Here is a 15,629-nt window from a genome sequence, read left to right on the forward strand (position 1 = left end):
TCGCCACTGTGCCTGAATCGTGGCGAGAACAGCGAGCCCGCTTGGGGACACGCTGCGCTCGCCACTGGTATTCCGGCTGTCGTTATCCTGGCGCCGGTCTCCTAACCGCTGGGATCCCGACTGCCGAGATATACTACTGAACCCATATGGAACCCTTATAATTTTATACTGCATTGAAGTTAATCTAATATTTGTTTTTTTTATTAGGGCACATGGAAACTAATATGTAAAAAATATTCTTTATTAGATGTGCTTTAAAGAAACAAGGGAGGAAATTTCCTAAAGGTCGACTTTGGTCGATTTGCAAATCGCTATCGGTACAAACATTGGGGCTGAGTAAGACCTGATCAGTGCCATGCATTTTTGCACAGCAGCAATCAGGTCTGAACTGCGCAGGCATGCCCGGACGGTTGGGGGGGACGGGCCGCGGCGGCTGTGTGATGTCACACGTAGCTGTTCCGACCCGTGCAGCGATGAGTAGCTCCTGCCAGCGCACAGGAGCTGCACTGGCTGGGAGCTACTCCTGAACATCGTCGCTGTGCGATGCTTTTGTACTTGTGCAACAGTGCAGGGACTGACATGTGGGGCGGGCTAGCCCTGTGCTGGGCATCCCCCCCCTCCCCCCGCATGTCAGTGTGACTGATCGAAATTTAGCACATCTACGATCAGGTCTGAATTAGCCCCATTGTCCAGATAAAATTGGTATCATGGAATTTGCACATTTATTAAGAATCACCTTGGAAAAATAACTCTAGCACAAAATCAATGCACTGTCTGTTTGTTTTTTGAGCATGTTGACATTTGTGAACCATTTTCTCATACGTCCTAGAGGATGCTGGGGACGACATCAAGACCATGGAGTATAGACGGGATCCGCAGGAGACATGGGCACTCTAAAGACTTTTCATTGGGTGTGAACTGGCTCCTCCCTCTATGCCCCTCCTCCAGATCTCAGTTTTAGAAATGTGCCCAGGTCGACTGGATGCACTCTGAGGAGCTCTACTGAGTTTCTCTGAAAAGACTTATGTTAGGTTTTTTCTTTTCAGGGAGATCTGCTGGCATCAGACTCCCTGCTTCGTGGGACTGAGGGGGCAGAAGCAGAACCAACTTCCTCAGAGTTTCATGGCTCTGTTTCTGGCTGATAGGACACTATTAGCTCCTGAAGGGAACAGAACGCTAGCCGTGTCTAGATGCTCACTCCCACAGCACGCCGTCACCCCCCTCACAGGGCCAGAAGTCAGAAGACAGGTGAGTATGAGAAGAATGATCTTCAATCAAGTAAGTGATGGCTGAGGTGTGGCGCGGCTGGCGGGAGCGCAGTGCACCATTGCTGCCCACACACACAGGCACTGCAGGGTGCAGGGTGCGGGGGGCGCCCTGGGCAGCAAGAAAAATACCTCAAACTGGCTAAAAGGGGCATAAGATGCCGCTGGCACAGCCCTACCCCCGCCTGTATAAATATTGTCATGGATACTGAGGGGCGGAGCTTCTTCCTCAGACAGCCAGCACACTACTCAGCACCATTTTCTCTCTCTCTCCTCAGAGCTGCAGAGAACACGATGGTCCTCTCCTCCACTTCTGACAAGTACAGGGTGCTATAAAGGGGGGGCACAAAGCGATTTTGGTGAATTTGATAGTGTATATTACTATTTAAAAGCGCTTTTGGGCTGTGGACATACTGTGTTCACAGGCAATACTGGCGCTGGGTTTGTGAACTGGCTGCTCCTATCCTGTGTCCCTCTGACAGATTTTACTGTGGGTCTGTCCCCAAAATAAGACCCAGTGTGTCTGTGAGTGTGATGTACACGTGTGAGGCATGTCTGAGACAGGGAGTTCCTCCCCGGAGGTAGCCATTTTAGGGACACAGAGTTGTATTGCGGTGGCGCTACCGGCACACCAAGAGCCTGCATGGGTGAAAGAGCTACATGACATTATGCATCTGTTTAACCGTAGATTAGATAAGTCTGAATCTAAGGCCGCATGCTGGAGAAAATCTGTGGAAGATGTGATTTTTCAGGATGCTGTTATTCCTTATGCGGGTGGCCCCTCTGGGTCACATAAGAGACCATTTGCAAATGTTGTTAACACTGACACCGACACGGATTCTGAATCTTGTGTCGACAATAGTGAATCCAGAGAGATAGATCATAAATTGGCAAAAAGTATACAATATATGATTGTGGCTATAAGGGACGTGTTGGAGGTTACAGAAAGTACTCCTGTACCTCAGGAGAAAGCTTATTTATGTAAGGAAAAGAAATCCAAAATCAGGTTCCCTCCTTCACACAAACTAAATGCTCTGTTTGATGTGGGTGAATCCTGATAAAAAATTTGGTATTCCCAAAAGGATTCACATAGCTTATCCTTTCCCGGTTGAAGACAGGAAAAAATAGGAGTCAACCCCTGTGTTAGACAGTGCACTTTCCAGGTTGACAAAGAAGGTAATTCTCCCTGCTCCTGGCACGGCTTCTCTTAAAGAGCCGGCAGACCGCAAAATGGAAACAACATTGAAATCCATTTATGTTACCAATGGTATACTGCTCAGACCCACTATTGGCTGCGCATGGGTGAGTCGCGCTATTGAAAAATGGTCAGAAAGCGTGTCATCAGAAAGTGACATGATTGATAAAGATAAGATACTCCTTAAGTTAGGGAATATCAAGGATGCTGCCGCTTACATGCTGGAAGCAATGAAGGATATTGGACTCCTGAGTTCACAAGCCGCTACCATGGCAGTATCTGCTAGGGCGTAATGGATTCGCCAGCGGAACGCGGATGCAGATTCCAAAAGAAACATGGAGGCTCTCCCATATAAAGGTGAGGCCTTATTTGGCGATGGCCTGGATGCGTTAGTCTTGGCGGCTACCGCAGGTAAGTCAACATTTTTGCCCTCTGCGCCTGCACCGGCAAAAAAGACCTATCACCCGCAAATGCAGTCCTTTCGGGTCAATAAATACAAAAAGGCGAGAGGTTCCCCTGTCTTTGCGGGAAGGGGAAAGAAGCCCACACCGGCTCCAGGTTCCCAAGAGCCGAAGACTACCCCTAATTCTGCCAAATCCCCAGCATGACGCTGGAACTCCCTTGTGGGAGGCCGCTCGGGTGGGGGCACGTCTCAAACTTTTCAGCCAGGATTGGATTCTGTCTGGCCTGGATCCCTGGGTGTTGCAAATAGTATCCCAGGGATACAAACTAGAGTTTCAAGATGTTCCCCTATGCCGATTTTTCAAATCGACCTTGCCAGCTTTTCCGCCAGAGAGAGAAGCAGTAACAGCGGCAATCCAAAAATTATGTCAAGACCAGGTTATAGTCCTAGTACCGTTGTCACAACAAGGGCAGGGTTTTATTCAAGCCTCTTTGTTGTTCCAAAGCCGGGCGGCTCGGTCAGATCGATCCTAAATCTAAAAGATCTGAATTTCTTCCTGAAAAGGTTCAAGTTCAAGATGGAATCACTTCGGGCGGTAATTGCCAGTCTGGAGGAGGGGGACTACTTAGTGTCGGTGGACATAAAGGATGCATACCTGCATGTTCCCATTTATCCTCCTCACCAGGCTTATCTGAGATTCGCGATTCAGGATTGCCATTACCAATTCCAGACGTTACCTTTCGGTCTCTCCACGGCGCCGAGGATATTCACCAAGGTGATGGCGGAGATGATGGTCCTACTTCGTCAGAAAGGAGTCAATATAATCCCTTATCTGGATGACCTCCTGATAAAGGCGAGATCCAGGGATCAGTTATTACAAAACATATCCCTCTCCCTGTCAATACTCCAACAACACGGGTGGATCATAAATTACCCAAAGTCACAGTTGGAACCGATGACAAGGTTGTCTTTCCTCGGGATGATTCTGGACACAGAAGTTCAGAGAGTATTTCTTCCGCTGGAAAAGGATCTGGAAATCCAGAAAATGGTAAAACAGATATTGAAACCATCAAGTGTGTTGATCTATCAGTGCATTCGGTTGTTGGGGAAGATGGTGGCGGCCTACGAGGCCATACAGTTTGGCAGGTTCCAAGCCAGAGTATTCCAGTGGGACCTGTTGGACAAGTGGTCGGGGTCACACCTACACATGCACAGAAAGATAATCCTGTCGTCAAAAAACAGGATTTCGCTCCTGTGGTGGTTGCACAGCTCTCACCTGCAAGAGGGACGCAGGTTCGGGATTCAGGACAGGATCCTAGTAACCACGGATGCAAGTCTCTGAGGCTGGGGAGCAGTCTCTCAGGGAGAAAACTTCCAGGGACGTTGGTCACAACAGGAAGCCTGCCTTCACATAAACGTTCTGGAGCTAAGAGCCATTTACAACGACCTTCAACAAGCGGTACATCTTCTTCAAGACCGTCCCGGGCAGATCCAGGCAGACAATGTAACAGCAGTCGCATACATAAACAGGCAGGGTGGAACGAAAAGCAGAGCGGCAATGGCAGAGGCGACAAAAATCCTCCGCTGGGCAGAAAAACATCTACAAGCTCTTTTTTGCAATATTCATTCCGGGAGTAGACAACTGAGAAGCAGACTTCCTCAGCAGACACGATCTCCATCCAGGAGAGTGGGGCCTCCACCAAGAAGTCTTCGCAGAGGTGACAAGTCTTTGGGGAGTTCCTCAAATAGACATGATGGCGTCTCGTCTCAACAAGAAGCTTCAGAGATACTGTTCCAAGTCGAGAGACCCTCAAGCAGTAGCAGTAGATGCAGTGGTGACCCAGTGGGTGTTTCCGTCAGTGTATGTTTTCCCTCCACTTCCGCTGATCCCAAAAGTACTCAGGATCATAAGAAAGACAAGGGTTCGAGCAATCTTCATTGACCCAGACTGGCCAAGAATGGCTTGGTACCCAGATCTTCAGCAGTTACTCATAGGAGATCCTCGGCCTCTTCCTCCTCGGGAGGACCTGCTGCAGCAGGGGCCGTGTGTGTACCAAGACTTACAGCGGCTACGTTTGATGGCATGGCTGTTGAGTGCCGTATCCTAGCCAGGAAGGGTATTCCTAAGGAGGTCATCCCCACCCTTATTCAGGCCACAAAGGGAGTAACGTCAAAACATTACCACCGTATTTGGAGAAAATATGTGTCTTGGTGTGAATCCAAGAAAGCTCCTACGAAAGAGTTTCACTTAGGATGTTTTCTCCATTTTTTGCAGGATGGTGTGGAGACGGGCCTACGATTGGGATCAATCAAGGTCCAGATTTCGGCCTTGTCAGTGTTCTTCCAAAAACAATTGGCCTCTCTTCCAGAGGTTCAAACCTACGTGAAAGGGGTTCTGCACATCCAGCCTCCATTCATGCCTCTAGTGGCACCATGGGACCTTAACGTGGTATTGCAGTTCCTTTAATCGGATTGGTTTGAGCCTCTACAAAAGATAGAGTTGAAGTTTCTCACTTGGAAAGTAGTGATGCTTTTGGCATTGGCATCCGCAAGGCGGGTGTCGGAATTGGGGGCTTGTCTCACAAGAGCCCATACTTGATTTTCTGTGAAGATAGGGCAGAGTTGCGAACTCGCCAACATTTTCTTCCAAAGGTGGTTTCTGCTTTTCACATAAACCAACCTATTGTGGTGCCAGTAGTTACTGACACATTCACTGATTCAAAGTCTCTAGATGTGGTTAGAGCTTTGAAAATATATGTTGCTAGAACAGCTCGTATACGGAAAACAGAGGCTCTGTTTGTCCTGTATGATCTCAACAAGATTGGCTGTCCTGCTTCCAAGCAGACTATTGCACGTTGGTTTAGAAATATGATTCAGCAAGCTCATACTATGGCTGGATTGCCGTTACCGACATCGGTAAAGGCCCACTACACTAGGAAGGTGGGCTCGTCCTGGGCGGCTGCCCGGGGGGCCTCGGCATTACAACTTTGCCGAGCAGCTACTTGGTCAGGGTCAAACACATTTGCTAAGTTCTACAAGTTTGACACCTTGGCCGATGAGGACCTAAAGTTTGGTCAATCGGTGCTGCAGGGTCATCCGCACTCTCCTGCCCGTACTGGAGCTTTGGTATAGACCCCATGGTCTTGATGTCGTCCCCAGCATCCTCTAGGATGTTTGAGAAAATAGGATTTTGATAACCTATAAATCCTTTTCTCCTAGTCCGTAGAGGATGCTGGGCGCCCGTCCCAGTGCGTACTTTACCTGCAGTTTAGTTGTTACAGTTACACAAGTTGTGTTATCTTGGTTTCAGCATGTTGCTGCAATTAGTTCATGCCTGTTGGCGTGTGTTATGTTGAATGCCATGTGTGCGGCATGGTTGAGGGTGTGAGTTGGTAGATATCTCACCACTAGTTAAGTAATTCCTTTCCTCGAATTGTCAGTCTCCCTGGGCACAGTTCCTACAACTGAGGTCTGGAGGAGGGGGATAGAGGGAGGAGCCAGTTCACACCCAATGAAAAGTCTTTAGAGTGCCCATGTCTCCTGCGGATCCCGTCTATACCCCATGGTCTTGATGTCGTCCCCAGCATCCTCTAAGGACTAGGAGAAAAGGATTTACCGGTAGGTTATCAAAATCCTATTTTTTTGCCTATGTCCCAACCAAAGCCCCACTAAAATTGCACAAAAAATCAACCTCGAACCTCCTAAAAAGCAACAGGCGCAAACCATTATAATTAAGGTTTGCTGGGGGCTATCCTAAGCATAATCTGCAATAAGCGGGCTGCTGGAGCCGCGATAACACATGAGTTCGGGGTCTTAGCCCTATCCCATGTGATTCTACGCGTTCGCAGGTCCGTTTTGAAAGCAGAGCCTTATTGGATACCGCAATAATGACCATCGTCCATTAGTCGCGATATCCGGCAGTTTTCGCCTGCCTAAGATGGATCGCGATTGATAGGATACCCCCCTATATCTCAAAAGTATAGTAAGTTGCAAAACACTTTCTGTTTATTTGTATACAAGTGAATTCATTAAAACAAATGATCCTGCTTTCCCCTAGTAATGGGAGTGTCTGCTATATGCATCAGTCCTGGAGTAATTAATAGTATTAGTTTCTATGCTCACTGATACAGATCCTACCTGAAAACCTAGCTCATCTATCATACTTAGATAATAATTATATGTAGTGTATTGATCTTTTACAACGTAGTACCCATGTTGAGTTCCTAAAATATAATAGATTTCCATCCTTGCCATTCTAATATGAATGCTGCTGCAAATAATTACTAAACTGATCAAGGCTTAGTAGAGATCCATCAGAATGCTAGCCTCTGTCCCAAGTTAGCATTGTAAATATAAATATACTAGTACCACTACGTACTGTATTTTGCAGTATGATCATTGTCTACTGTAGTAACCTTTGTGATCAATTTTCTTTCTATAGTATTGCAAAGGACTTCTCTTCCATTAAAGTAAGAGTCAGAGAGGTATTCAAGAGTGGGGTGCCACGTCACATCTGAACTCCCTATGTATTTTTTGGCAAGGGATCTACTGGAGAGCAGATTTACTTTACTGTTGATCAAACAACACCACTGGCGCTGGCTGTTGTAGTATTGCTGGCAGTACCCACGGTTGGGTGTCTGCATGTACACAATCCATCCTCTTGTTGCTTTCACCTTTTCAGGATGTTGATTGTGGAGCTGTAAAGGAAAAATGCTTTATTTAATTATTTTTTCCCCTAAAGTAAAAAAAGAAAGTAGAACTGGAAAAATGTGCAGAGGGCCTGAGAGTCCTCTTACCACTGTCAATGCCACTCAGATGCACAAGAAAACTTGTACTGATAAATTGTGGTGATAGGTGGATTTCCTATTGCTGTGAATGGCGGAAATAGGCATTTGTAGACATAATTAGCATAGCAGGGTAGTTTTTCTAACAGTCATTTTTGGAGTTTGGAGAAAATTTTCTTTACATTTATAAGAAGTGTTTGTTTGTTTGTTTGTTTGTTTGTTTGTTTGTTTCTCTTATTGAACACATTTAGAACTTCTGAAAGTTGGACTTAATGGGGGAGATTCAAATGTGTGAAAAGTCGGTTGGGAGTCTGTTTTTTCCTGTCTATTAGATAGGAAAAAACAGACTCCCAAATGACTTTTCAAACATTTGAATCTCCACCAATGTGTGAAGTGTCTTGTCTGATTTACTAACTGTTATGCAAGTAAAAGTGGCATGCTGTACCTCTTGTTGTGTTGCAGTGGTGTGTGCACAAGGTCTACAGGCCAAGGATAAGACTGGCTCCAGTGATCCCTATGTTACTGTACAGGTTGGAAAAACAAAGAAAAGAACAAAAACCATCTATGGAAACCTTAACCCAGTATGGGAGGAGAATTTTCACTTGTGAGTATATGGATATACGCCAGAAATTCCTGTTGTTATTGTGTGACTATCACCTAGGAGCCTATTCTCAGCCGGATACTGCCGCATCCATGTGGGGGTCATTTGCTAGTGTAGCGCCAGGGGTGTATCTACCCATTGGCCAGGATGGCACTCGCCAGGGGCGCCAGGCAAGGAGGGGGAGCCGCCTGGAGGTGCCACCCGCGGCCAAAGGGTAGAAGAGTAGTACTGTCAGATTGTACCTGGTGAAAGTCTGTCACTGCCGGCACAGAGCCGGTGTCCGTCAGCATCGCACTGCACTAGTGATCAGACTAGTGTCCGGCAGTACCGCACTTGTAATCAGACTCAAAATAAACTACAGCTCCCAGCAGCCCTTGTTGCTGGGAGCTCCCGGCAGCAAGGGCTGCTAGTCTGATCACTAGTGCAGTGCCGTGCTGACGGACACCGGCAGTAACACACTCTCACCCAGAGCTGGCCCTAGCCAATAGGCATTTTAGGCAAATGTCTAGGGCATCTGGAATGCCCAGGGGCATCAGTTCCCAAGGCTATGGCCAGCTCTGCAGCCAGCCAGGAGGAGAGAGGAGAGTTAAGGGCCCCATACACTTATACGACATGACGGTCCGTAATTTCATCTAGGATTTCCCTTCAACCTCCCGGGCGGCAGGATAGTAAAAGATACATCGTATGCGGTCCTTTTGTATACGATGTATCTTTTACTATCCCAGCCATTCCTGCGGGATCCGACAAATCACGAATGCAGCACTCGTGATATGTCGGATCTAGGGTGATCCAATCCGATGCTCACGGGAACGCGCATCGGATCGGATCAGGTGTAAAGCACAACGAAAATTCCTGATTTCACCCAATATATCGTCCCGAATGCCCGAATTGGGGTGAAATAGGGCATTATCGTTCTACTGTATGGGACCCTTTAGGACGGAGGCTGCTGCAGCAGCACACAGAGCCGGATCTCTGCTCACACAGGTAGGAAGCGACTTTACTTTCACTTTCTGCATGCCCTGTGGCTGAGCACAGATGGCAGCTGCAGAGGAAGCCAGGCACTGAGCCTGCGGAGCCAGAACCCTGCCCCAGCACTCACAAAGGTGAGATATGGATGGAGTAACGTGGGACTTATGGGGAGAGGAAGGTGGCTAATAACATTGCTATGGGGCGGAGACCTATGAGGAGTGGGGGAAGGGAGGTAATGACACTGCTATGTGGGAGTGGGAGACCTATGGGGAAGGGGGTAATGACACTGCTATGTGGGAGTGGGAGACCTATGGGGAGTGGGGGAAGAGGGGTAATGACACTGCTATGTGGGAGACCTATGGGGAGTAGGGGGAAGGGAGTAATGACCCTGCTATGAGGGGTAGAACTATGGAAAGTGGGGGCACAGGGGAATATGACACTATTATTGGGGGGAGACATGGGGGTGTAGGAGCAGCTGATAACACTGCTATTAGGGGGTAGGGCATGAGGCAGAGACACATGGGGAGGGGGGGCTAATTGCTCTGCTATGGGGGAGGGGGCATAGGTATGCACACTGTGGGTGGCATGTGTGCACAGGCACACCCTGAAGTTGGGCACACCCCACATGCCTAGTCAGACACTGCACAGATATTTAATATAGAACCAGCCCTGGCCAGCACTTGCTGACTAATTACACATAATACACACTATGCAGTCATGGTACCATCTCTTCCCGGCTCCCATTGACACTGTCCGCCGTGATTCCTAACCTGCCATTGTAGCGGACACCGCATACCAGGAGAAGGTTCTGTGTGTGAGCTGTACTTGCTGATAGGGGAAGATTTATCTCAGGGGGTTGGGGGAATCTTCTATATTGGGAGGAGGGGCCTATTCTGTGCGGGGGTGCAGGCATAAGTGATTATTAGGGCAGGTGCGGGTGGGAGTGTGGCTGTGTTTGGTGTCACCCCCTTGGAGGTGATACCTGGGTGCAGGCCGCACCCCCCCCCCACACCTCCCTTGTGACACCTCTGATTGGAAGTACTATTGTGTACATGCCCTTCCCCACAAGACCATGCCGCATTTCCAGTACTCACACCTTATTTCAAATGTGTGTAGGGGGTGGGGTGGGGGCGCCTGCCCCTTACTTTGCCAGGGGCGCTCAGACCTCTAGATACACCCCTGTGTAGCGCACATGACTTTATGCTAATACCACTACAAGCCCTTCCCCGGTGTACAGCCGTACTCCTGCTAGTGCAAGGACTAAGATGCCACCATTGGGCGCACCATCGAAACTTGAACCAGCACCATGTTAGGAGCAGAATCCCTGTGTGACGATGGCCTCCAGTGTAAGCAGTTAAGCAAGATAGCAGCAACACTCCCATAATACGGGCTACAGTATCTCTGTTAATGTCACCGTCCAGGAACGTCCAGCACATTTCTAAGTCACTTTATATACCATGTGACTCAATTGCAACTGCGCGTCTGTGTGTACACACCATTGGACATATGTGCTTTGCAATCTTTTAGGAACTGTCTATGGGGGTCATTCCGACCTGATCGTAGCTGTGCTAAATTTAGCACAGCTACGATCACTGACAAAGACATGCGGGGGGACGTCCAGCACAGGGCTGGTCTGGGCCGGCCCCACCGCACAAGTACAAAAGCATTGCCGCTTTTGTACTTGTAGAGTATCTCCCAGCCAGTGCAGCTCCTGCGGCTGGCTGGGAGTTACTTGCTGCTGCCAGGGTCGCAGCAGCTGCGTGTGACATCACGCAGCCGCTGCAGCCCACCCAGCCTCACAGCCGCGCCCTGAAAACGGCATCCAATCGCCGCCATGCCGCCCCCTCCTGCCCAGCAACTGCCTCTGCCTGTCAATCAGGCAGAAGCGATCGCTAGACAGCCGTCGGCCGTCTGGCATGCGCCGGCGCACTGCGGTGCTGGCGCATGCACAGTTCTGACCCAATCTCACCGCTGCAAAAAACTGCAGCGTGTAATCGGGTCGGACTGAGCCCCTATGTACTTAGCCTTGGAGAGAGATAAAGTGCCAGCCAATCAGCTTCTGTGATTTTTCAAACACAGCCTGTAACATGGCAGTTAGGAGTGATTGCCTTGTTCTTTATGTCTATCCACGTCATCACTCTCCAAGGCTTGGTACATAGGGGGTCATTCCGAGTTGATCGCTAGCTGCCGTTGTTCGCAGTGCAGCGATCAGGCAAAAAAAATCTGCATTTCTGCACATGCGAATGCACCGCATTGCGCACGCGCAACGTACGGGTACAAAGCCCTTTGTGGTTTAGCACAGGTTCTAGCGACGTTTTCATTCGCACTGGCGGCCGCAAGAAAATTGACAGGAAAGGGGTATTTCTGGGTGGTAACTGACCGTGTGTGACGTCAAAAGACAACCCTCCAACATTAGAATCAACGCACACGAAGAGTAACTACAGGGCTGGTCTTGTTTTGCACAAAATGTTTTTGCAGGCGCTCTGCTGCACAAGCGTTCGCACTTCTGCAAAGCGAAAATACACTCCCCGGTGGGCGGCAACAATGCATTTGCACGGCTGCTAAAAACTGCTAGTGAGCATTCAACTCGGAATGACCACCATAGACCCCTTAGACAATGCATAGTTGAAAAACATTGACAATTTTTAAGAATATCGACATTGTGCTCTGTATGACATATCATTACTGTGAGGGGAGTGAGTTATAATACAGTTTTGTATGCGCAGAGTGATGTGGGACACAAGGGGCTCTGTGATTTCTACAGAAAGGGTAATTTGTGGGGTTTATATATTTACACGGATTGTGATGCTCTGGTGTGATGGTATTACTGTGCCCTTCGCTTACAGTGAGTGTCACAACTCATCAGATCGCATAAAGGTTCGTGTGTGGGATGAGGATGATGACATAAAGTCAAGGGTGAAGCAAAGATTCAAACGCGAGTCCGATGATTTTTTGGGGCAAACAATCATTGAAGTCCGGACCCTAAGTGGAGAGATGGATGTATGGTACAATCTAGGTAAGGAAACCCTGTGATGATGAGACAAAACTTGGAGAGAGAACAAAACAAATAACATTGGGAGACATTCCGAGTTGATCGTTGCTGTGCTAAATTTAGCACAGCTACAATCATTCACACTGACATGCGGGGGGACTGCCAGCACAGGGCTAGTCCGCCCTGAATGTCAGTGCCACCCCCCCTCCCCCGCAGAAGTGCAAATTATTCGCACAACAGCGATGCCTTTGCACTTCAAGAGTAGCTCCTGACCAGCGCAGCTTTAGCGTGCTGGCCGGGAGCTACTCGTCGCTCCCCAGCCCGCAGCAGCTGCGTGTGACGTCATGCAGCCGCCGCCCCAACAGTGCACCCACGTCTGTGTTGGCCGGACCGCGCCCCCTAAACGCCGCCATCCAGCCCTCTCCCGCCCAGCGACCACCTCTGCCTCAGAGTCGATCGCTAGGCAACGACGGCTGGCATGCGCCAGTGCACTGCAGCGCCGGTGCATGCGCAGTTCCAACCCGATCGCTGCGCTGCGAGAAACTGCAGCAAGCGATCAGGTCAGAATGACCCCCATTGTACATAGGATGGAAATGGATGACACACAGCAGTGCTCACATACAGTTTATAGATTCATTATCCAAGTAGTCCAAAAAATTGAAAATAAAACAGGTAAATAATGTTGTATACACCGGAATGACCACCAAGGTGATTTTCTTGTATTGTCACTGTGATGAGCATTGCTACACAAAGCAATAATGGGGGGAATGACAGAGTGAGTTTGGTAAAAACCGAAATCTGAAATCGGAATACATATTACATTGTATGCTCATACTATATAATAAAAGGCTAACGCTGCTCCTAACCTCTATGGTACGTCGGCGGCCACTAGATGGCATCTGATGGAGCAATTCCAATATTGCTCCAATCGGGCGCGTATGCATATACCCACACCCCTACACCTACACACCTTAGCATGACAGAGCCCTGGCTCCCAGCAGCGCCTTCATTTTGACGGGCTGGTAACTAGTTAATAAGACTTTCTTGAGTTGAAGTCCTTCCTCTAGCATTTAAGTCCTTCTTCACAAATACCCCTGTCATTCCGCCAGCAATAACCCAGGTTATTGCATGTGAACGTGCAGCAACCCAGGTTGCAGTGAAGTCTGAAAGGGGCTAATCGAAATAACTATGGTCGAGCGACCCGGTATTTCAACTCGGGTAGAGAGCTGGGTTGAACATGTGTTCTACCCGGCTCGTGGTGCAGTGTGAACGGGTAATCCGGAACAATGCGACTTGGCACCCGTTCACTGAATAGGAAGAGGCGGCACTTGGAGGTCATCTCATCTCCAAACACTTCTGCTGCATGCGTCATTGGTGATGTCGCCAACCCGGCAGTAAACCTGGTTGGGCCACCAGTCTCCAAGGGGTCTCAGCTGGGGCGTCACCTAGGAAGGTCCCGTTTACAAATCCCAGGTGCGACTCGGCATAGCTGTCTGAAAGGGGTATAACTACTTATATCCTGTCACTTTTTATGAATCTTTTTACACATATCTTTCAGATGACTTACATCCTTTACATACAGCAGTCGGTAGTGTGTATCTCTCCTAGGTACTTATACGAACCTTTCAGGGATCTTTTGTTGATTGCAGTGTTAAACAACACAGCTCCTGGCTTATCTCCTCAGCAGTTACTGATTTTATTGGCCTGGAAAGTTACATAATAAGACCTACTTGTCTCATCACTGTGCTATATATTGTAGCAGATTTACTTTCTAACTAACACTAGACCACTGGGAGACAATGTTTTATTGGTTGCAATTAATTATAACATGTTTATTTTATTTGCACTTTGTAAGCCTGTAAATGTTCTTATTACCATAGCAAACATCATGTTTCCTGACAGCATTATTTGTTTTCAGATAAGCGCACTGACAAGTCTGCAGTATCTGGGGCTATCAGACTGCACATCAGTGTGGAGATAAAAGGGGAGGAGAAGGTGGCACCATATCATGTACAATACACCTGTCTTCATGAGGTTCGTATGTTCTGGGCTACATCACTGATCCTCTTGCCATTTTTGTTTGACTTACAGATGTGTCCACTGTCCACCTACATCTAGCTTCCCTGCACGTTAACAGACATTCTAGTCACGCCATGCCGTGGCATGACTTGGTAGCGCCAAGAATCTTTCCATGTGACTTTTTCCATTAAAATGTTTCTTATCCACAAAATAATGTGAAAAGGGCACACAAGCAGACTCTGCTGATCAAAATGATATGCGGCATGCCTATATTCTGTGTGTGACTGCGGCTGTACCTGCATACGTAATGCTACAGTATGTTACAGAGTTTTTCTAGTATCTCATTTTAATCAGCAGAGTCTGCTTGTGCATCTTGTTAACATAGCGATGCAAATAAGACGCAAATTTCTGCAAAAAAAGACACTAACAGAGTTGTATGGGACCTGTCAGCTCTTCTCCCGCTGTAGGGCATATTGATGCGAGATATAAGAGGACACATCTATAATGTTGATAGAATCTCAAAGTTTTATTGTTATTTTTTAATAAGAGTAGAAGGATACATGAGAGAGTTTGGAGAATGGTGATCTCAGACAATTGTGTGGGATCTTACCATTTATTTTTATATTCATTGACTAATGAAAGGGTAATGACCTGTTGTACCTTACATTGCATTTTCTCAATTAATATTTTCTGTTGCAGAACCTTTTCCACTATCTAACGGATGTACAAAATAATGGGGTCGTGAAGATTCCAGATGCCAAAGGGGATGACGCCTGGAAGGTTTACTTTGATGAAACTGCCCAGGAAATTGTGGATGAGTTTGCCATGAGATACGGAGTGGAATCCATATACCAGGCCATGACGTGAGAAAATGAAGTGGTGGGGGATGAAACGGGAAAGGGTGTCTTTGTAGTTTCAGATACCTGCTGAAAATAATAAATATAAATGTTATAATGTGGGCCAAGTGATTCCAAAGCAATATGAACAATATTACTGTAATACACAAATGTATTAATTACTGTATAAACAGTGAGATCTAATTTCATAACTTTAGTGCTCTTTAGGAAAAGTTATATTATATGAAATAATGCACTTGCTATATTTCATAGGAATTACCCATATAATGGGTGGGGACTGCCTCATACCTAATATAATACATGGCTGGTGTGAATAGACTTATAATTAGCTAGGAAGAATAACTTTGTCATGGTCTACTATCCCTAGTTGACATAAATAATGATAACTTTCACTACAGTGGTCATAGGACATAATAAGCATAATATTACTGTAGTTGATATTTATGTAACCACCAATCACTGGGCCTCATAGTAATAAGTGCAGAACTGCATACCACTCTGGAAGCTACGCTCTGCTCCTCTGAGCATACATGGGAGCCAGCAC

At 47.5% G+C, this 15,629-nt stretch overlaps 1 protein-coding gene across 17 annotated transcripts in view; it reads left to right on the forward strand.

The window, feature by feature from the left end:
• UNC13A (unc-13 homolog A) overlaps positions 1–15,629 on the forward strand; it is a 425,576-nt gene that overhangs the window by 235,958 nt on the left and 173,989 nt on the right. For all 17 annotated transcript variants that reach the window (XM_063915631.1, XM_063915548.1, XM_063915566.1 and 14 more), the window contains 4 exons: positions 8,110–8,251; positions 12,064–12,233; positions 14,128–14,243; positions 14,928–15,091. In XM_063915631.1, the coding sequence (XP_063771701.1) occupies positions 8,110–8,251; positions 12,064–12,233; positions 14,128–14,243; positions 14,928–15,091 (592 nt within the window). The remainder of the gene's footprint in view (positions 1–8,109; positions 8,252–12,063; positions 12,234–14,127; positions 14,244–14,927; positions 15,092–15,629) is intronic.

This window comes from Pseudophryne corroboree, chromosome 1, assembly GCF_028390025.1.
Source record: "Pseudophryne corroboree isolate aPseCor3 chromosome 1, aPseCor3.hap2, whole genome shotgun sequence".
Lineage (NCBI taxonomy): Eukaryota > Metazoa > Chordata > Amphibia > Anura > Myobatrachidae > Pseudophryne > Pseudophryne corroboree.